The 22,500-nt window shown below is 48.4% G+C and overlaps 1 protein-coding gene across 1 annotated transcript; it reads right to left on the minus strand.

The window, feature by feature from the left end:
• Positions 1–3,952: 3,952 nt before the first annotated feature.
• On the minus strand, positions 3,953–21,385 carry LOC119442505 (protein Wnt-9a). The gene is made up of 4 exons (XM_037707408.2): positions 21,135–21,385; positions 18,410–18,648; positions 14,076–14,368; positions 3,953–4,796 (listed from the first exon to the last, which is right to left on the minus strand). Exons 1-4 carry the CDS (start codon positions 21,194–21,196, stop codon positions 4,275–4,277), a joined length of 1,116 nt encoding a protein of 371 aa, XP_037563336.1. The 5' UTR covers positions 21,197–21,385; the 3' UTR covers positions 3,953–4,274.
• Between the last annotated feature and the right edge of the window lie 1,115 nt (positions 21,386–22,500).

Here is a 22,500-nt window from a genome sequence, read left to right on the forward strand (position 1 = left end):
TTTTCTAAATAATTTGTTTGTGTTGTTGAAGAGCTTGGCTGACGTTAGCTGGGACACCTATATGGTCTGACTGGCGTAAGTATGACTGCGGGGCCACGGAGCACGCGGAGACATGCAAATGCGGAGACATGAATATCAAGGGAAGAGTCAGGCACGATACACTGTGAGTCGCTGGCGAATGCTGCGTGTACCCGTGAGGGCCATTTTCGTTGCGTTTATGACTTGTAACTGACTGTAGGTAGCTAAGGTAGTGGTACTCTGAAGCTGAAAACTGTACAAATATGGGGCAATGACAAGTCATTTAGAAAAAAAAATATGCGTATACCAAACAGAAGCATCCCCTTCTCTTCTTTCTTGTATTTACTGACTGTCGATATGTAATTTACAGTTAATAACTCACTGTTTAGCGACCGCACAAGCTCGTTGCATGAAAATACGTCGCCAAAAGCGAAGGACGAGCACTCGACTCGCAAAATTTTCATAGCAACACTGTGCAACGTCACCAATTGTAAAAACTATTGGGAACGTCTAATTAAGTTATGAATATTAAAAATCAAGACAACAAAAACTTATATATTGCGTTAGAGAATGCCAGCAAATTAAACTCGACAACCTGATAAGCTGACAAAGAAACTTCATCGGTGACGTCATATGGCGCGAATGTTCTGGCGTGAAAGAAAGTGGGCCTTCAGTCGTGGCTTTCTCTTCGTAAGGGATCGTCTTCTTCCACTGAACAAACAATACGAAATTCCAATGAAATGTGGCATTTAAAGCCATGTAATTAAAAACGAACATTCGCGAAACGAACAGGTAAGAAAATCTCGATAGAGAACGATATGGGTGAACAATACATGATTATCTCTAACTTTTTACCGTTTTACTTATATTGCACTGCCATGAGCGGCGACTACTTAATCATTTATGTATTGCACTTGAACCATCTCAGCTTATATGTGAAGTGTTTTCTAGAGGTCGGCGTTCTTATCCCTATGTTGCTACGAATAATTTGCGTCGCGGTGTTCTCGTATTTATGAAGGTGCTAAGCTAGTTTGCTGTTATCAACAAGCTAACTAAGCTAACGAATAACGTGAATGCCCCACAGGCGGGAGGGAGGCATTCTAATTTTTCCCCGAAGAACGCAAGTATCTATGCCAACAATGCCAAGCTATGACTCAATAGTAGGCCTAACAGTCATTCATTCAAATATTTTTTTAAAACATAAAACAGTGTGTAGCCTGAAGATAAGAAACCAGTGCACATCAGGAGCATAAATTTTATCTTTAGCATGAATATCTTGAATTACTCGCCATATATAAACTCAAAGATAAGAGGACTAGTCCATAATTATGCTTTTTTTTTTTTCACAGTGCGTGCGTTCACAGGTCCCTCGTATAGGAGCACACGTGCCAAATATTATCAAGCCCCGACGCCTCGTTCTGCTCAGTCTAAGAAACGTTAGCGCCAGGGTTCAATCTGCGAGTTTGCCAGCTCGAATCCAGAGAGCTTACGTCAAATCTGACCGCTGTCACTGTACTTCAAGGAAAGAGGTAGCTAAGATTTAAAAATATGCGCCGAAACCATCGAAACAAATTCCAGCTGCAACGGAGTCCAGCTCAGTACGCTGCTCGCAGGAATGATAAAGCTATACAAAAAGGCAAGTCACGTGCATCCTTCGTGAGCATAAATTCTCAAACACAGACCTGGAGGGTGCACCAAAGCGTATACAAGTAAAAACAGTTCGCAAGTGATATATATAAAGATATGACGCACAGCAATGGCTGATTAGGATGTTTAGTAGAGCACGATTCGATACAACGAATTGCCTAGAGAAGGAGAATGTGTGCGTTTCTGGAACGCGAATCCATAAATAAGTCCCCTTTATCAAATTTTGAGGATTATATAGGAACGGTTGCAAAGAGCGTGTGGTGCATCGTTTATGCAAATTTTGCAATCATTTCTATACCTCTGTCCACACGAGCACGCAAAACTCTTTTACGCAAGCGGTCTTTGACCAAGTTGAAGACTTTTTAATGAAGAGGTTGTTGCGCAGCAGACACACGGCACCGACGATCTCATTTTAGTGTTTCCTTCTGGACACACTACCAAAATCGTGGCATTAGCGTTCGCAACAAAATCGACCAATATACACTGATGTATCTCGAATATAAAGTGAAAACTTATTGTATTACACGTTTTTCAAATAAATTTAACAACGCCAGATTAGGAAACAATAATTTTAAGATTTATTGTAGTAGTTTCAAGAGCGTTTGCAGAACTAGCGAAGTGCACATGCTTGTCTGACAACATTGGGCTTCTGTTTCCAGCATATACTGGGTTTACTAGACCTTCTGCGAGACATAAAATATTTGTATGATGAGCCAAGGCAACAGAAAATTACGCATTTACTTATTTTCTTTAATATATGATAATTGCTGGCGCCCACTGGTTTTGAGGCTACTCATTTTCGGCCGTAAAGGAGATCGGTGAACTCCTCTTCCAGAAAAGACCATTTCTGAAAAAGGGATCGCTCCTCTGTCGTGTGTCTGCGGGCGAAACTCTTTTTTGGAAGAAGTCTTTTGTTCAAAAGGCTTCGAGTGCCATGTGACAGGGGTATAAGTTTTACGACGTTACTCAAGGCGCAAGTAAAGTTTAGCGCCAGAATATATTACGAACACTAAAAAAAATTCGTCGGCCCTTCCCCTACCGGGAACAGGGGGGCACGCAAAGCTTGTCGTACCATCAAAATTCGGTAGTCGCGTTCCCTGGCCTCGGGGTTCGCTGCCCTTCTTTGACGCTGGGCCTTCGATAAGACGGACTTTTGACGTGGGATCCGCTGCCTGCCGCTGTAACCCAGCCTGGGCTGCCTTGAACGAAAGATCCGCACCGCGAGCGCGAGCCTGCTCCCGGCGACGTTGACGGCGTGTCTCGTCGAAAGCGGCCTGTTCCGCTGCCGACCGAACAACGGGAAACCTTCCCATCCGTTTGCCGAGCGGGCACTGATAAGAGACCCGACGCAACGCGTGCGAGGCCCTCCCCCCCCCCCCCCCCCCCCCCTTGTCCTTACCCCGGCGCGCGCCCACTCCTGATTGGGTGCTCCCGTTCACGTGTTACGGGTGCGCACCTCACGTGTTACGGGTGCGCACCTCACGTGTTTCGCCAGCGGTCTATTCTTAGCCTTTCCCGCCGTTTTCCTTCACTTGCACGAGACGGGTTTTTTTGCGGTGACACCTACAACGGCACCGACAATTGAGAGGCAATACAAGCTTCGCTTGAAAACAATATTGTGTTGTATCGCGCGACGTAGTACATCTGCATACGTTCATATACTGGCGACCTTACTCAATGCTTACACACGTGCAGAAAGTGAAACGTTTTTAGCGCAGCGCGTGTCGCATTGCGCATGCGCGGATGACGCGTCTATAAGCGGAAGCGGTTAGTGGTAAAGCGGTAATGTTACGCTAAATATTATGGGGTCTTCCGTAACCATATCTGCATCGCCAGTGATATTTCCTTATATGCCACTGAACCACTTGTCGAAGTCGCCATTAGAGAAGCACTTAGTCCAAGAATTCATATTTTGTGTCTTCAAGCTTTCTTTTTTCTAATAAGTGTGTTCGGTTCAATAAATACCGGCCCCCACCATGAATTTTTAACTGATGCTTTAGCGCAATCTTACACCTTCAATACGCGCCAAGGTCAATGCGAATTTCCCATTAGAGTAACATCGCGTCGATTTTCGCGTATTCCTACGGGTAACTTGCCGTGGGCCAGGAAATTTCTGCAACTACATGTGTACTGGCGTCATTCTGCAGCCGATCGTCCCAATTGTGACATCTTCCGAAGCCGAAAGCAAGCCGCAAGACAGTTACAGATTAATTACTGCGCGGTGACAAGTTCTGTGTTGTGATTCACGATGGTCAATCATACTCGCGCTCTGCTCTAAAAATAAAAATAGAAATAAAGAAGCGCATTTCAAAAGCTTCAGTGAGTGCAACCCACTAAGTTTCGCTGCGGAATTGCAGCATATAAGAGAACGACCTCGCCACTTATCGAGCGCTCGGCCGAAACGCGAGACACACCTGCGTGAAAACCATCCTATCCGACGTATGCGAATATAGTGCCAACATCTGCCGCATCCAACAAGATTCCAATAGCTTCCAACACTCGGATTAATCACGTTTCTGGCGCATCGTCCGGCAACTCGGACCATTTTGACGCAAGCGCGTCTCCGACTAATTGACACACACACAAACGGGGAACCCGCACGACGCGTTTCACAAGCAGGCGTACGCCGTGGTGACGTTCTCGCAAGTCTTGCACTCCAGCTTGCAGCACCACACCATGCGGCACTGGCAGGTCTCGTAGACGACCTCGTTGAAGCTGCGGTGTTCGCTGCCGCAGCACACCTTGTTACAGTGGTCCGGGTCGCGGCAGCGGCGGCCCGTCATGCCGCTGCCGGTCAGCGGGTTCGGCTCGCAGAAGGACGGCGACTTCTCCAGGTAGACGAGCCGGTCCCTGCCCAGCCTCCGCAGCCGAGCCGTGACCGCGGCCAGCCACTTGGGCCTCTGCGTGGTGCCCGCCGTGGCGGCCGGCACCTTGCGCGGCTTGGCCACGACGTCCGTGGCGGCGAACTCCGGCTTGTTCTCGATCTCGGCCGGCACGGCGCGGATGTACTTGCGCTTCAGCCGTCGAGCCACCTCGGGAAAGGGCGCCAGCTCCCGCCAGCAGGTCTTGAGCGAGCACGAGCCGGACACGCCGTGGCACTTGCAGACGGGCCGGATGCCGCGCCTCAACGTCTGCGGCGGGAGCGCGTGCGAGAGAGCGTGCCCCAATGACCCTGATGCATCTCCTATATAGACAACACAAGGTATCGCTATACTCCGGAGTCGCGGTTTGACAGATTTTGTGGCAGAGGCAGCTGAGGCGATGCCATGCGCACACACTGAACTGAACTGCATTTGTGGCCGTACCCTTTGTATTCTAATATATTTTAATATGCTCAGGCCGGAGGATAAAAAAGGAAAATAATATCAAAGGGAAAAAGAGAGAGAAAAAAACTTTTAAAAAATCGCAGTTTCGGCCGAAAGGCCAAGTCTCAATTGCGATAGCAAATTAGTAGAGAGCTATACGGAGTAAGGATAGAAGATTTATCGGCTGTATAAACTTGGACACATTCGCTTACTAACTGAATTAACAAGCATTGTGTCAGCGCGCACAAGCAAACATGAGTAGATCACACTCGATGACCGCACACAACCGCTCTCAAAACGCTGGCGTGAGCAAACGCGCCAGCAGCAGCGAGCGAAGGTTCATGCGGTCTATCGCTTCAACAGAAACTGAGCGGCGAAGCACAGCGCATACAAAGGTAGGAGCCGTGTTGCAGATCGCTTTCAAGATACGGTGCGCGCGACCGGCCGTCGCCGCGCAAAGTACAAGTGCACAGTTGCTCGCAAAGCAAAAACCGCGCTCCCTCCCTCCCGCGCTGCCTTCCCACTTTCTCCTTTCACGTGGGAGAATTGAGTCATTGATTCGCCAGTTCCCCTTGCTCCCGGTCGCAAGATACGCATTTGGTGCCGCAGCTAAACGTCACCTCCCCTGCCTCCCTCCCGTCCCCCCACGGCCTCTCGCGAGCCCAATTGTGGCATCTTCAGAAGCCGAAAGCATGGCGCAAGACATCGCGTTAGAGATTAATTACTGCGCGTTCACAAGTTCTGTGTTGTGATTCACGATGGACAGTCATACTCCCGCACGAGATTGAGTCATTGATTCGCCAGTTCCCCTTGCTCCCGGTAGCAAAATACGCATTTGGTGCCGCAGCTAAACGTCGCTTCCCCTCCCTTCCTCCCCCCCCTCCCCCCCCCCCCCGGGCCTACCGCGCGACCCGAAGAAGTCGCGTTTGCTCTCTGCCGTGCGTTCGCTCCCCGTGAAAGCGCGCGTCGCTCGCGCGCTTTCACTCGCACATACAGCATACGGCACGCGGCGACGATTTTATTGCCATTGGACTTTATACAGAACGTCAAGGCGACGGCGACGGCAGGAATCCGCTTGGAGTGTCCATATAATTGTTATCACAATAAAAAGAAACAAAGGAGCACTCAGGGGGCGGTTCGCTAAGCGGCGCACATGAGTCCACCACTCACGCTGACACATTGTTGAGCGCCGCCTTCTCGAGCTTTTATTGATTTACCTATTATCACCATCAGCGGCACAGAAAACCCCCAGTGCACTGCTGCACTATTTAAAAGAGAGAAACAAAGAAATGCAGTCTGCGATTTGTCTTAGTATGTGCCGCAATCCACCATATGTTAGAGGAAGTCCAGAATCTGTGCTAGTCCACCTGTCTCGTCCGCTGCAACATTCCCGGTATATATTGCAGTGGCCAGGTATCCATTGGAACGTTATTGTGCGATTCTCTTCAGTTGCTTTTGTGATTCCTTTAGAGTCTCATAAACTAAGGCCATGTTTTGAAAATATCTGATGTCACCACGAAGTGACGGCAAAGCTGCCTGCGAGCCACAAATGAGGACCTATTGTCTCCCCTTTTGCACTAAATGTATGTATCGTAGCAAAGACAATATTGCAAAAAGCTCTGCTGCAATTGATTAGGTCGTGTGAGGCAGCTTAAACGTCTGTACTCGGTTCTATTCAGGAATAACAAAGGCGGCTGTAGGAGAATCTGTTTGACAAGAAGTATCTGCGCACGCTTGAATATAACCAGGGTATGGAAAGTACTACATATCTGGTAGAACGCTACTTGTGCTGCCAGCATAAATATGCCTCCTTTGCAAATAATTCTTTCAATGAAAGTTCACTTTGCGGGCGACGAGTCACCGTGGGAGGTAGGAGACATCTGAGATCCAAAATTTGAGTTGTCATAGTACGTTTTTGTGCACCTGAATCACCGTATGTAAGCCCCCCCCCCCCTCTCTCTCTCTCTCTCTCTCTCTCTCAATACAGTGAAATTGCTAGAGGCTGCCTTTTGTGCTACACTGATGAGCCTCTGCAATTTCTAAGGAACTCGAGGCTGTTCGAGGAAGGCCTAAGCATATACTATCAGCCTCCTAGCTATTAATCGTTGAAGTCGCTCTTCAGATTAACGGTAGATTCCATGCAGAACCAGTGCTAATATTGTATTGGTCTATATAATATTATATAATATATAATATTGTCTATATTTTGATTTATAAGTGCATTATGTACTTTTAGTAGGGATGAAACTGACCGGTCACTCCCCACGTCGTTTTTGCAAAGCGGCGAAGAAAATTTATTTAATTTTAAAACATTACATGCCTTATTACACGAGAATCCGTCGTAGTCGGCGGTGTGACCGAATGTTGGTACTAAATATGTCTGACGGCGCGAACAGTAAAAACACGTCAAAAAATGCTCGGATTGACGTGAAATTTCTCAGGGAGGTTCCGGTAAACGAAGTAAATTAATGCCTTTGAAAAGAAAATTTGATAAATTTCGGTCTGGGTGGTAATCGACCCTGGCCTTCCCGGGTGCGAGGCTAGCACGCTTCCCCGACGCACAGCGGCTCCACGGCTCTGGTAGTCAAAAAGTGTGCCTAGTGCGTGCGTAATTGCACACGTCACGTCGCAGCCATCTGGCTGACTGAACGTGTGGCCTAGTGCGTACGTAGTAGGGCACGTACGGCACAGCCAATAGGGAAGAAGGTGGCGCCACGTCATGAGTGCATAAGATGAGTATAAAATAAATAATTGACAGACACTTAAGTATCGATCTTAAGTGCTTTGAATGCGAGAGCCACCTTAATCTACCTTAACCACCTTAATCTACTTTAATCCACCTTAATCCACTTTTATATACCTTCATCCACTTTAGTCCACTTTAATCCACGATTAATTCACCTTCATTAACTTCACTTCACCTCAATTGACTTTACTCCACCTTAAGTCACCTTACTCTAACTTGTTCTAACTTTAGCCTTGACATACAAATATACAAGACGCTGATGATTATTTTTCCTGCCACTCACTGCGGACAACGCCGGCTTTCCTGCCTCATAGGGACATATAATACTTTTGCGTTAAAAAGAGTATGAATTTCCAATTGAACGCCGCTGAGAGGTCCTTCGAGTTAATGAACTCCTCGCGAGCAAGTAACCTCGTTGAGACGCTTGACGCGTTTTGATTTACCTTACTGAGGCGCAGTTAGAACGCAGGCAGAGCTTGGGCAGACAAGGAAAAAACATTTCACGAAAGGGACTATAATGCTTTCGCATTCCCGCTCGTAGGCAGTCTGAAGTGCCTCTGCCGAATTTTTATTGAGTTTACTTGTTGTTTGTGTAAAAAACTTGGGAGACGCTTAAGCGTCGCCTTTAAGAGTAGAACGCCGTAGCTTTAAATGGTCCCTTGACCGCTTCTCACGCTCCCGGTAACTGCAGATTATGCAACCCTAATCTTTAGCGAGAAACGCTTGCGGCGAACCCTATGCACGAAGGCGAACTTTCTGGTACTTTCTTTTCTTTCCTCCGCACAGCCGGCGCCACCGCTGCGGATGCGTGGAGGCGAGCGCCATCTGGTGGTGCTGCAAGCTACCAAGCAGTACACGCGGCGTGCGCCGCGCTGTGATTGGTAGACAATTTTTCGCTCACGGTCAACGCCGAGGACGCCGTGCTTCCTGCATAACGGGGCCCTTAAAGCTGTCGCTTTAATATGTCAAAATATAAACATATTCGTTTTTTCGACGGAGATTAACCATTAATCTCCGTCTACTATCCAGATATTGAAAATATTTCGGTAGAAAACCAGGCGACATATTTTGGTAGTAACGTTCTCTTCGTACCTAACATAGAATGCTAACATAGACGCTATAACTTTAAAAGCCGGCCCCGCACTGACTTTTATAAAATAAAATTTCCTCTCAAGCAGTAACAATCCCCTCAAGCAGTAAAGGATCTTCATTTAAAAAAACACCGCCCAAGCACTCCGTACAGATAGTTAACCAGCGAAGCTGAAACGTGCGGCCCCGGAGTTTAGCAGTGGGTTAATCCTGACGCTGTATTGAAGCGTTTCTCAATTATTGGTTACATGTTTGTGTTTCTGGTGAAACGCAAGCACCAATGGCGGGCGGATGCTGCTAACCACGACGCCGAGTTAACTCAAGATATCGAACGCATGCGACAACGGCGAGCCGAGGAGAAGGCATTGCGGGCAGAGCAGCGTCAACGTGGCAATGGCGGGAACGCGTTCGTCGGGGCCAACGCCCGCTTTCGGCGGGAGTTTCTCGAGCAGCACTTTGGCTTCGGCTGCGACGAAACGTCCACGTTGAAATCGCGAAGTGGAACGCAAGCGCCAATGGCGGGCGGATGCTGCTAACCACGACGCCGAGCTAACTCGAGATATCGAACGCATGCGACAACAGGCGAGCCGAGGAGCCGGCGTTGCGGGCAGAGACGCAGAGAACGTACGACGCAGAGAACGACGTCACTAACGGCGCTGCCAATGGTGCGCGCGCTTGGGTGCGACGTAGAGAACGACGTAACTGACGGCGCAGCGAATGGAGACGTTTAGAGAAACATGGGACGAACGGTTTTTCGTTTCGCCTAGCCATATACAGCTTTCGCTGTAAAAAGCAACATTCGACCAATACATGAATAATCGTGCATAATTTGGGACCCGCATATGAGGATCATTAAAAGAAAGAAAGCCAATTGAAGCAACACCGAGCCGTGCAGTCCGCTTTACGACTATACATAAACAATGCAGATTACCTTCACCCTCCACCATATGTTTCACGACACCGTGGCCACCCACTAAATATAAAGGCAATAGTTGCATGAACGTCTCTTTATCAAAATTCTTTTTTTTTTGTGCACGATAAATCAGTGGCATCACTCCTTGTCGAAGTCCTACAAACTTCATGTGACTCACATTTTTTTATGCACCGAACTGCTATTTGCAGTTACTGTCCCAGCCGACTTTACCTTTTACTTTTGCTAATTTTCATGTATCCTGCGCGACTACGTTCAACAAATTATCTGTGTTCCGGTTTTCATTTATGCTATGTATAATATTTTATTCTCGGAGTGATCTGTAATATTCAGACTATTTGTGCGGTCCTCTAGATGACAATCCCCAAGCCACTCTGTCTGGTTAGAAAAAATGTTGTAGCAGTTTCACCTGAAAGGCGAAGCATCAATTGCGATAGCAAATTTGTAGAGAGCTATACGGAGTAATGATATTAGCTTTATCAGCTGTATAAACTTGGACATGCAGCAGCACCGGCAACGCGCAGAACTGTTGTCGACGCCGTCGGCGTTTTGCCCGCGTTCGCTCAAAATGCCTGCGGCGTTGGTGACTGTTGCCGGAGCCTCTGATATAAATAGGCTAAACGTCGCCTCCCTTCCCTCTCCCCCCCCCCCCCCGCGGCCTTTCGTGCGTGAGAGAAGGCGCGTTTGCTCTACATATATGGTGATTGTAAAGGAGTAAAGAGACGCCTACTTCTGCAGCCCTTAAGGAAGCACGGCGCAGAACGCGCGTTTGTTCTCCGCCGTGCGTTCACTCCCCGTGAAAGAGCGCGTCCCTCGCGCCCTTTCACTCGCACATACAGCGTTCGGCGTCCCTTCTTTCGCTCCCACTTACCCCTCCCCGTTGGCGCTGAGCCGTGCTCCCTCAAGGGCTGCAGAAGATAGCGCCAACCTTTCCCTTTCCCTCAAGAACCACTTACCTACCACCGCGCGGCGACGATTTCATCTCCATTGACGTCATACGGAACCTCACGGCGACGGCGACGGCGACGGCGACGCCGACGGCAGAAATCTGCTTTTGAGTGTCCATATAATTGCTATCGCAATAAAAGTAACGAACTCGATGGGGCAGATTCAGTTATGACAAAACTGCTGAATGTACGACATTCTTTTAGGGGCGAAGCTCCTTAGGGTCTGGGTCTGTCCCTCCTCTGTAGTATGTAGTAGTAGTAGTAGTAGTAGTAGTCGTCGTAGTAGGTAGCCACGTCTACTTTTATGAAAAAAGTTGTCGCAGTTTCACCCGAAAGGCGAAGCATCAATTGCGATAGCAACATAGTAGAGAGCTATACGGAGTAAGGATAGTAGTTTTATCCGCTGTACAAACTTGGACATGCAGCACCGGCAACACACAGCACTGTTGTCGACGCCGTCGGCGTTTTGCCCGCGTTCGCACAAAATGCGTGCGGCGTTGGTGACTGTTGGCGGAACCTCTGATATAAATAGGCACTTGGTGCCGCAGCTAAACGTCGCCTCCCTTCCCTGCCCCCCCACGGCCTTTCGTGCGTCAGAAGAAGGCGCGTTTGCTCTACATATATGGTGATTGTAAAGGAGGAAAGAGACGCCTACTTCTGCAGCCCTTAAGCGAGCACGGCGCAGAACGCGTGTTTGTTCTCCGCCGTGCGTTCACTCCCCGTGAAAGCGCGCGTCCCTCGCGCCCTTTCACTCGCACATACAGCGTTCGGCGGCGCGCGGCGACGATTTCATCTCCATTGACGTCATACGGAACCTCACGGCGACGGCGACGGCGACGCCGACGGCAGAAATCTGCTTTGGAGTGTCCATATAATTGCTATCGCAATAAAAAAAATGTCACAGTTTCGCCCTAAGGGCGAAGCAATGAATGCGATAGCAACACAGCAATGTCATAGGAAGTAAGGTGAGCGGCTTTGGTAGCAACAACACGCAGAACTGTCGTCGACGCCATCGGCGTTTTGCCCGCGTTCGCTCAAAATGCGTGCGGCGTTGGTGACTGTTGCCGGAGCCTCTGATATAAATAGGCACTGCGTGCCGCAGCTAAACGTCGCCTCCCTTCCCTCCCCCTCCCCCACGGCCTCTCGCTCGTTGGAAGAAGGCGCGTTTGCTCTACATACATGGTGATTGTGAAGGAGAACAGAGACGCCTACTTCTGCAGCCCTTAAGCGAGCACGGCGCAGAACGCGCGTTTGTTCTCTGCCGTGCGTTCACTCCCCGTGAAAGACGCGCCCCTCGCGCCCTTTCACTCGCACATACAGCGTTCGGCGCGCGGCGACGATTTCTTCTCCAAATGACGTCATACGGAACCTCACGGCGACGGCGACGGCGACGGCGACGCCGACGGCAGAAATCTGCTTTTGAGTGTCCATATAATTGCTATCGCAATAAAATTGCGAAAGTTGTGTCCGTAGCGCGGAATCGAACCAGGTACCCCTCGCTTCCGAACGCGCGGCGCTAACCACTACGCCACGACGCGCACATGGACACGCACCACGATGACAATAAATACCCAACATTAACGAAAGTTTCTAACGCGTTTGTGCTAGCGCGTTACGGCCCGTGTAAAAAGCTGGTGTAAGACGCTGTGGCCTCTCCGCCTTACCCCCGTATTCATAAACGCTCCTCGACTTGAACTTGACTTGCCACCGCCTTGGGCAGCGCGTTCGAAACGCGTTGAAGGCGGTGGCAAGTCAAGTTCAAGTCGAGGAGCGTTTATGAATACGGGGGTTATACTCTCTCAGCAGTCATGTGATGGCGTCTGCAAACGCGGTGCACGTTCCGGCATGTGTAAACGGCTGCGTAAGACGCTGTGGCCTCTCCCGCTTACTAGAGAGTACTGCCCGTTTCTAACGCGTTTGTGCTAGCGTCCCCTTAAGCGGTAGATGGTGCAATTATAATGAAGGGCGCTGTTATAAAACAGGAATGACGTCACATATGGCGCGTGTCATTGCTGGAAGTCAATCGTTCGATTTAGTGCGGCGAGACTGGGCGAATTACACGGAAGATTCACGGTTTACCGATGATTCCCTCCGGAGCTTCGCCCACTCATCATCATTCACCCCGTGGATATGCGGTGTTTTTGGTATATATATATATATATATATATATATATATATATATATATATATATATATATATATATATAGTAATAGGCCGTCTTGGAACACAGCAGCAAAACGAATAAGCACGTCTATACCACTTAAAAAAGTTGTCGCAGTTTCACCTGAAAGGCGAAGCATCAATTGCGTTAGCAAATTTGTAGAGAGCTATACGGAGTAATGATAGTAGCCTTATCAGCTGTATAAACTTGGACATGCAGCAGCACCGGCAACACGCAGAACTGTTGTCGACGCCGTCGGCGTTTCGCCCGCGTTCGCTCAAAATGCGTGCGGCGTTGGTGACTGTTGCCGGAGCCTCTGATATAAATAGGCACTTGGTGGCGCAGCTAAACGTCGCCTCCCTTCCCTCCCCCTCCCCCACGGTCTCTCGCGCGTCGGAAGAAGGCGCGTTTGGTGATTGTAAAGGAGGAAAGAGACTCCTACTTCTGCAGCCCTTAAAGGAGCACGGCGCAGAACGCGCGTTTGTTCTCCGCCGTGCGTTCACTCCCCGTGAAAGCGCGCGCCCCTCGCGCCCTTTCACTCGCACATACAGCGTTCGGCGCGCGGCGACGATTTCATCTCCATTGACGTCATACGGAACCTCACGGCGACGGCGACGGCGACGCCGACGGCAGAAATCTGCTTTTGAGTGTCCATATAATTGCTATCGCAATAAAACAAGCAGAACGACATTTAAATCTGCTAAAATATGACTGACTCAATTTTCATAGCGGTGAATCCATTCAGTTGCCTAATTGCAGTGCCCCCAAATCGCAATGTTTTTTGTTTTTTTTCGCAATCTCGGAAGCCACAGAAAACCGCAGTCCCGCTTATTCAGCCCGTCAAACTTGTGCATCTCGGAAACAGTGGGGATCTGAATCAGAATGTGACCGTAGTAAGCTACGAGGCGGCCGGCCTATAGTTGGTGTTGATACATGACGTTTGACAACGCGAACTTGAACAAAGGACGGCGAAAGAGGCGCTTGTGTCTTGTGACGTTTGACAACGCGAACTTGAACAAAGGACGGCGAAAGAGGCGCTTGTGTCTTCATCTGTCGCCTCTTACGCCGTCCTGTGTCCAAGTTCGCGCTCTCAAACGTCTTGAATCAGAATGTGACACCGCGGAGCAACGACACAACCGATCGAATGTCCCCCTCACGTGTGCTTCAGTGGAGAGCGAGCGTTCGACCTCAAGCTAGTGGTCACTCGAAACGTCATAGTATAGAACGCACCCTGATTCCCACGATGATGTTGTGCGTGTCGACGGGTTTCCGCAGGGTGCGGGGCCTCTTGCCGGACTCTCGCGACAGCAGCCGCCGCACGAACTTGGCGGCGAACGGGTAGTTGTCCCCGCAGCCGCCCCACTTCCAGCCCTGCTGCAGACCCGGAGAGGCCTCCGGCTCCTCGCGGCCGGACTCGCCGCACGAGCAGCGATGGCTGAGCCGGCCCGTCCTGCAACCCTGGGCCACGCTGTGCACCACGCCGGCCGCCGTTAAGGCGTACACGAAGGCCGTCTCGGGGTACACTGCATTGGAGAACACCGAGAGCTCTAATGTGACCTTCTTTTTTCATTTAATTCGGTATTTTACCCAGTGCTTCAAATAACCAACTCGTTAACTTAATTCAATATATGCCCCCAGCACGTTTAATAGTGTGCGTTTTCAGAAATCAGTCGTAAACAACTGGACCGTTGCATTTAATAGAAACTATGAGGGCACGCGCATCGGCGAATTTCCGCGCACTGCGTACTTCCGCGTTCCGCTACTAGATGGCGAGAGCCGGGGTGTGCACAGTATCCGGGGAGTGCACAATTCGCAGGCAGCGCCGGCACCATTTTGACAAAAATGTTCGGTCCCTTGTAAGGGCCGCGGTCCCTTGTACAAGGGTCGCGCCTTATCAAAATTGTGGGAAAAAAAGAAGTGCGGCCCCTACACGAGCCTATGTGTATACTGTGTATTAACCGGTGTTAATTGAGGGTGGTAACAGCCGGCGAATTCCACCACATTGACTCTTCTGACCCCCGCCGAGGTACGCCATGTATGCCCTCTTAGACTTGACTTCAAAGAATAAACATGACGAAATTTCAAGCGGCTGGTTTAAAAGAGGACCTCTGCAGAACTTATCGCAGGCGAACTTTTTTTCATCGTAACTCTTGTCTCCTGTTGTTGGATTCTTAAAAAGCCCCACCCTATTTGCTTACCTTCAAGGAGTAACATAGGGAAAAGAATAGAATAAGAGTATAGAGTAGCACCTTAGCATTAAATGACGTGAGCTTCAAGCCCGTAATAGACGACTTCAAACGTTTTTGTGGTTTTCTACCGAAAATGGAATGACAAACTGAACATGTTCTCAATTATATAAAATATTCAACGCGAGATGATACCGAAATTGAACCTAGGCAGAGAATGCAAGAATCCAAAATTATGATCTTAACCGAGTCATAAGTAGCGGCGAGAAAAACCCGTGAATACCTTGCATAATATTCTACCGATGAAATTAGAAGGACCTTGAAAGACGTGACCAGGGGAAAAGCTGCTGGAGAAGATGGAATAACAGCCGATTTAATCAAAGAAGGAGGAGATATCATGCTTTAAAAGCTTGCGGCCCTTTATACGCAATGCTTCACGACTTCAAGTGTACCAGAAAGCTGGAAGAACGCCAACATTATACTAATCCATAAGAAGGGAGACGTTAAAGAATTGAAGAATTATATACCCATTAGCTTGCTTTCAGTATTGTATGAAATATTCACCCAGATAACTTCCAATAGAATCAGGGCAACACTTGACTTCAATCAACAAAGAGAACAGGCTGGCTTCAGGAAGGGATATTTTACGATGGATCATATCCATGTCATCAATCAGGTAATCGAGAAATCTGCTGAGTACTATCAACCTCTCTATATGGCTTTCATATATTATGAAAAAGCATTGGATTCAGTAGAAATACCAGTAGTCATAGTGGCATTGACTAATCAAAGAGTACAGGAGGCATACGTGAATATATATATTGGCAAATATCTACAAGGAAATACCTACAACGCAGCTGCACGAGGACTTACTATCCGTGCACGACGCGACCAGGACCACAACTTGGAGATTAACAAAGAAGCTCGAGAACAAGTAAAGGACCGCACAAAGAGCGATGGAACGAAAATGTTAGGCTTAATGTTAAGAGACAGGAAAAGAGCGGTGTAGATCAGAGAGCAAACGGGGATAGCCAATATTCTAATTGACATTAAGAGGAAAAAATGGAGCTGGCCAGGCCATGCAATGCGCAGGCCATGTAATGCGCAGGATGGATAATCAGTGGACCATTAGAGTTACATAATGGATACCAATAGAAGGGAAGCGCTGTCGAGGACGGCAGAAAACTAGGTGGGGTGAAGTCAGCAAATTTGCAGGCGCAAGTTGGAATCAGCTAGCGCAAGACAGGGGTAAATGGAGATCGCAGGGAGAGACTTTCGTCCTGCAGTGGACATAAATACAGGGTGATTATGATGATGATGACTATGATGATGATGATCTGTGTGTTGTATGATTGATTTCAATGAATGTATGCACTGTTCGTTTCACTTTGCTGAGGGCTTGTAGCTCTGCCTTACGTGGGTATGAGACATTGCTTACGGGGGTATGAGGCATTGTTTAGTGAGGTATGCGCTATTGCATTCGTCTTACGTGACGGACAGGATTCTCGTTGGGTAGGCATAGAAATGCTTACGCATTTAAAAAGTCGCCCATAGGTGATCCCTTGGCATCAGCATCTGAAGGGGCCATCGCTTGTGAGCCATAGAAGCACCGTTTCAATTTGTTGGCTTACATATGGTGCACCCCATCCCGGCGCCCTTCTCTCGTTAGCCAATTAGGATAAAACGATTAATTGTAACGGACGCCTCAAACGTTCATATTCCTTGAAAACGTGGCTAAGTCTGGATTGTAAATAATTAAAATAAAGCTGAATATTATTAAGCCTTAAAAGATGCTCTTCGCGTGTAGCAGTATCAAAAATAGGTGTATGGGAGTCACGTATCCGAGAGATAGAAACATATCGTTAAACGGCCTATATTGTCTATATCAGGGAAGTCATAAACTGCACTGTCAGTGAAGAATTGCGCGGCAGCTCTTACTGCCTATGAAAGCCGGTTAAAACGCTTCCAGAATAGAAAGAGAAATTAATTATAAGAGAAAAGCTCAGAGGCCGCATTTCAAGAGAGGCGGGTGTGCAAATCTGCAAGCCTGCCTTGTCTAGGTGATCCAGGTGTAGCTGCTGAACGCTGATTGTAGGAAAGATAATGTCAATTGCATGCCGCAGGAATTCTGCTGTTTTCCCGCCAAAATTAAGTGCCCAAAGCTGTGTCACCTGTTACAGCTTGTTTCGTTAAAAATGAAACTAGTTGCATGTAATTGAATACTGAAATAAAATGTAATGGAATTACAGTGAGCGTTACCGAATAAACAAAGTTATCGTTATATTACAAAATTACCAAAATAGGTAATTGAATATAAGTAATTAATTTCCTGCAATTCATCACGTACAATTATGGTCTCTCCGCCGCTGCTAAGAGTTGTTGCCAGATGAATTTCGTTTAGTATAAACTGTGGCTGTTTGCCATAATTACCAGGAGAAATCCAAAAGTTTGCATTGGACCGGGAGTTCTGCGTGATTTCTACTTGAGCTTACACGGTAACGAAACGTCTCAACACAAGAGAGGGAATTTTCGAATGATTATGCAGCAGAAAAGCTGCGGTTATGGCACAGAGGCACCAGTTTCTGAGCAAACACAAGGGGCAGATAATTTCTGCTCAATAATGTCCAATAATTCAATAAGAATGCGGCGCTTTTAGGCAGCCAGTATACAAATGTGTTTTCTTGATTTACGCAAGACAATTCGTTATTTGGACAGTCTTACTATGTGCGCAGCCTTTTAAGACAGCGAGAGAAAGCTTTTTGATAGAATGTCCTTAAAATTTTTTAAAGTAATGTTCAGTACCGTGGTATCACACTTCTATACCGTCCGAGAACACAACACTCACTATGCACCTGGTGACGTGCTGTACCCTTGTTTCATTACCGCCAGTGTCATAATGCGCCAAGTAACCGAAAACAGAGGCATCTCATTTACAAGCTCCTCAGTTCACAGAACGTCCAGTTGCGAAAGGCATTACATGCGTTTGTCAAATAACATGAACAAGCCTCCATTTCATTTTTTTTCTCATTTTTCTTTCTTTTCTTTTTTGCAGACGGACTCCACGCAATCTTGACATTTCACTCTGTCGAGAAATTCGAAAATATTCGATATTCGGTTCGATATACGTATACGTATTCATAAATTTTGCCATTACAAGACACCGTTTTTTTTTTTTTAATCGTATGAGAGGTATACGCTATATTTAAAACCCTCCATTGCTCGAGCCTGATCCAAATTTGACCTTTTTCTGTATGCTTCGCGACTCCCGTTGGTTCCTGCTAAAAAGCTCACAAACACAGTGACAGAGAGGTAGGATTTTCGCTATATATAGTCCCGTTCGTCGTGATCGACGTCGGTCTTCCCGTGCAGTACGTATACCTTTCTTAAGAAGGTTCTTGCGATCCTGGAGCAGGTCGCACTGCCAGTGTTCCCACTTGAACAGCATCTGGCAGGTGTCTACCGTGTTTCGCATGCCTTGCACGATTGTGTGGATCACGGCCGGCTCCGAGACGCAGAAGCGTCGCACGCTTGGGTCCCTCCTGTGCTGGCGGCAGAACTCGCGCTCGGACACCTCGCGGTCGGGGTCCAAGGTGAAGTTCTTCGACCTCGACAGGACCCTGGGGCACAAGAGCAACATGAGCCGTAAGGAAGACGGTCGACCTACGACTGATCAGAGAGAGGAGAGAGAGATAAATGCCTTTTATTCAGTTTATGAGCGAAGACCGCGCAATAGACAGGACACGAAGAAGTGACAGACAACGTTGCTGTTATTTAGTTCTAAAGTTGGTAACGGCGTCCACTCTTAGCGTCGTAATAGCGTCGTGACGCCTTGCCTAGTCGATAAAAGTCACGCTGGTGCGCACGACCTTCTCCACATCGACACCGTCCTTGGCTGCAGAGTAACGTAACGATTCTATTCCAATTCTTCCCCCCCCCCCTTTTTTTTTTGTCTTCGTCATCAGTATGAGACCGCCTATGTTATCACAAGGCTCAGCTGGACGTTAGCGATGAATAATAATAATAATAATAATAATAATAATAATAATAATAATAATAATAATAATAATAATAATAATAATAATAATAATAATAATAATAATAATAATAATAATAAATGCAATTCACCTTAGAGAACCCTTGCATTAAACCAATCCTGTTATTAATCAATCACAGACAGCGCAGCCGGTTCAACAGTTACGTGACGCGTAACACAGCTATAATATCTTGAGCGGTGAGCGAATCCCGCTGCACGGTCTAAGGATTGGGAGCAAATCCAGGTGCTACGATATATCACTAATGTGTGACCGCTAAAATGACAGACAGCCTTAGCCAATAAATATAAGTGTCGTCGTGTGCCTTTTAGCCAAGCGAGAGAGAGAAAAGAAATAAAGAAGAGATATTAACCAAAAAATCGTCTGGTTGGCTATCCCTACGCTGGGCGAGTAAAAGAAAGGAACATAGAGAAAGGAAAGACACGGTGAACGTGTGAACCCATGCAGTTAACACCATGCACGTCAAGGACGTTCTCACAAGTCAGTGAATTTCAAAAAGAACAAAAGCGCCTTCACTGCCTTCTTGGCCGATGATTGGTGGAGACGGTGTTCCAGTATATAGCACCTACGTGGACACTGGGCGACCGTCTAGGCAAGACAACACATTGCACATTGATTTTCTTTGTATATCAAATCGAAGACAGTGGTACAATAAGTGGTCGAGCCTCAGAGCCAAGCGGCTCAGAGACATTAGGCGGCATCGACATGGAATCCGTTTTTATAATGTATTTTTGGCTTAGGGGTCTTCCAACGTTTGCACGTAGTATTGTGATATGCGAGAGGACAGCACTGTGTATAATCCCCGGCCCAGTACGTTCCATGTGGTTACCGAAGAAAGCAGGTACCGCGTGGTGCGCACTATGAACATAATCACAGTGTGGCATTAGCATGGCGTGAAAGAGCAACACCAGTCTAGGTGATTGATGTTGGTAAGACTGACGCCGACACCGAGCGAGAGAATACCACAAATACATCGGACATGCATTTTATGAGATTGCAGCTTTACAAGGAGTAGGACGAAGCAGGACCATTGGCTGGGATATAGCATCAACGCTAGCTCCTCTCATCATCTGAAACACCTGCGACTTCGCGCACTACAAGTCATCCAACACGTCAGTTCACGCTGCTCTGTTCTCACACTAATCAAACACAGGGGCACAGTGATAAAGTTCTAGAAGTCTGAACAACACTGCGTCTAACTTGCGGATAAGAACAGCAAATATGGACGTACTGGATGACCGGTAGCGCACCAAGTCGATAGTTGTAAGTCATGACAAAAAATAGTGCTGATGTTATATATGCCTATGGCACTGCATCGGCGTCGTCCTTCCGCATGTAAAGCGGCTACCGGAACGTAGAACTAAAGCGGAGAAGACCAAGATTGTGGGTTGCTTGGTGTGTGACAATGACCTTGACACTACTACCTTCGCTTCTGGAGCGGTATCCTCGATGAATGAAAGCGCGTCACGCAAGCGACGTTTCCATGTAGCCACTGCAGCATGCGGGAACGTACGTTACGGCATTAGAGTCCAAGCGAACCGTCGATGACCTGAGGTCACTTCGAACTAGTCTTTTCAACAGCGTACGAGTTCCTTGTCGCTGACCATCAAGAAAATATGACACGTGCTAACAAAAAAAGGAAAGAATTCGTAGTCTTCGTTTCCAGGTAATCCTGGAAGTCGAGTCAACAAGGATCAGCGTGACCCACATCGTCCTTACTGGAGCTCGTCGATCTTCAGCTTCTTCAAAGAAGAAAATGCTCGAATCCGCGAACAATCGCGATTCTGGTCGCAGTGGACGAGCAATTCAAGTTTGTTACATTTGTGGATCCCTGCGAACTGCTAGAACACTACTGCAATTTCAGCATAGAACTGGATTAATTTGTAAACTGTTTCAGATACCGCTTTAGATCGGCCATCTCCAAACTGAGGAACGTAAGAGAAGTCCACGATCAGCCAGTTCCTGCTTCTGCGAGCGGATAATTAGTCTCTTATAAGATCGCCTTTTAACGGGAACCCTGGAACTGAGTGACGAAGGCACTGGCAGCTTACCCGATGCTGGCCATGGCTGCGTGGTTGAGGTAGAGGCACACACAAACCACCAGCGCCCGCATGTCCGACGCACGTGGCGGCCGCGTGGCCAAGTGGGCCCCCCATCCATGTCACGGCGGACCGGCACGCGAGCACACGTCCAACGCTTACGCACTGATGGCTACGCCAGCGTCCGCGCGCGTGCAACCTACAGCGTACTACGCGTACGGGCGAAGAGGGAGCAACTGGCGCCAGGATATTTGAGCGTAGGCCCGATTGTTTGAGACGCACCTTCGGCGCTTGTCGCGCTTGCCGTCGGCCACGTGCCCCGACGGGAGGGAAGTGTGCCGTCCGCACAACGCCTCTGACTCCGTGGTGTGCCGTTCGTCTGTCTGGCCGCCGCCGCCTACGACGACCACACAGGTGCGTGCGTGTGTTTGTACGCCGCGTGTCTCCGCGCACTTTCTTTCTCTCCCTTGTTACAAACGACAGTGCGTAACTCGAGCGCGATCGCCGACTGACGCGCGTCTAGCAGGCGCCGGTGAGTCGCCGAGGCCTCGTCTTTCCTCGGTCGCCACCACAGCCGGTTGCATGCATGCCGCTGTCCCGCGTGTGAGGTGCGAGGCCATAGAGCACGCCGCACCGTGCTTGTTTCCACCGCCACCTCTCGCGTTGAATGACTGTTGCCACTTTGTAGCGGAGAATGTATAACACTACCGGAATGCTACGCCGTCGCTTCGAAAGATCGAGGTACTGCGGCAGCCCTGCTGGAGGTATGAGCACGGTGTTGACACGCGTGTTGCAGACAGCGTCGTCGGCTCCGCGACATGGAGAAAACGACGAACGGATAGGATAAACGCGCATATATCAAGCTGCAAGCGCGCGAGCAGCGTATTAGAACGGATACCCGGACAATAAGATGCAAGCTGGTTGACTCGTTTCATCTCGTATAGTCGTCGTAGCACCCATACGAGGAAGCCTGCTTCAGCTGTCACGCAAGCGTCTCACGGTTACACGCGCAGCGAGCGATGGAGTGAAAACGCGTCTTTTGCATCGCCGCCCTTTCTGCTCGCCATCGTCGTTTGCAATTATATAACGCTCTGTCCAGGCGCGCCACAAGTGGTGTTCTCACTGCGCGGTGGTTTCTGAGCGCGACTTGACGCAGACGCGAAGATGCCCACCTGAGAGTCCACTTTCCACCAGATTTCATTCACTGCAAATCATATTTTGCATTTTGTTGCTGCATACATCATACGTGCTGCTGCGCTCCAGCTACATTGCGTACGGCTACGACTCTAAACTGTATGCGTCGCTTTTGAACTGTATTATACTTTGAAGCGGGTATCGCAGTGCAGAACGTGAGCGCATCCAATGACTAATTCTAACA

This window comes from Dermacentor silvarum, chromosome 2 (genome assembly GCF_013339745.2).
Source record: "Dermacentor silvarum isolate Dsil-2018 chromosome 2, BIME_Dsil_1.4, whole genome shotgun sequence".
Taxonomy (NCBI): Eukaryota; Metazoa; Arthropoda; class Arachnida; order Ixodida; family Ixodidae; genus Dermacentor; species Dermacentor silvarum.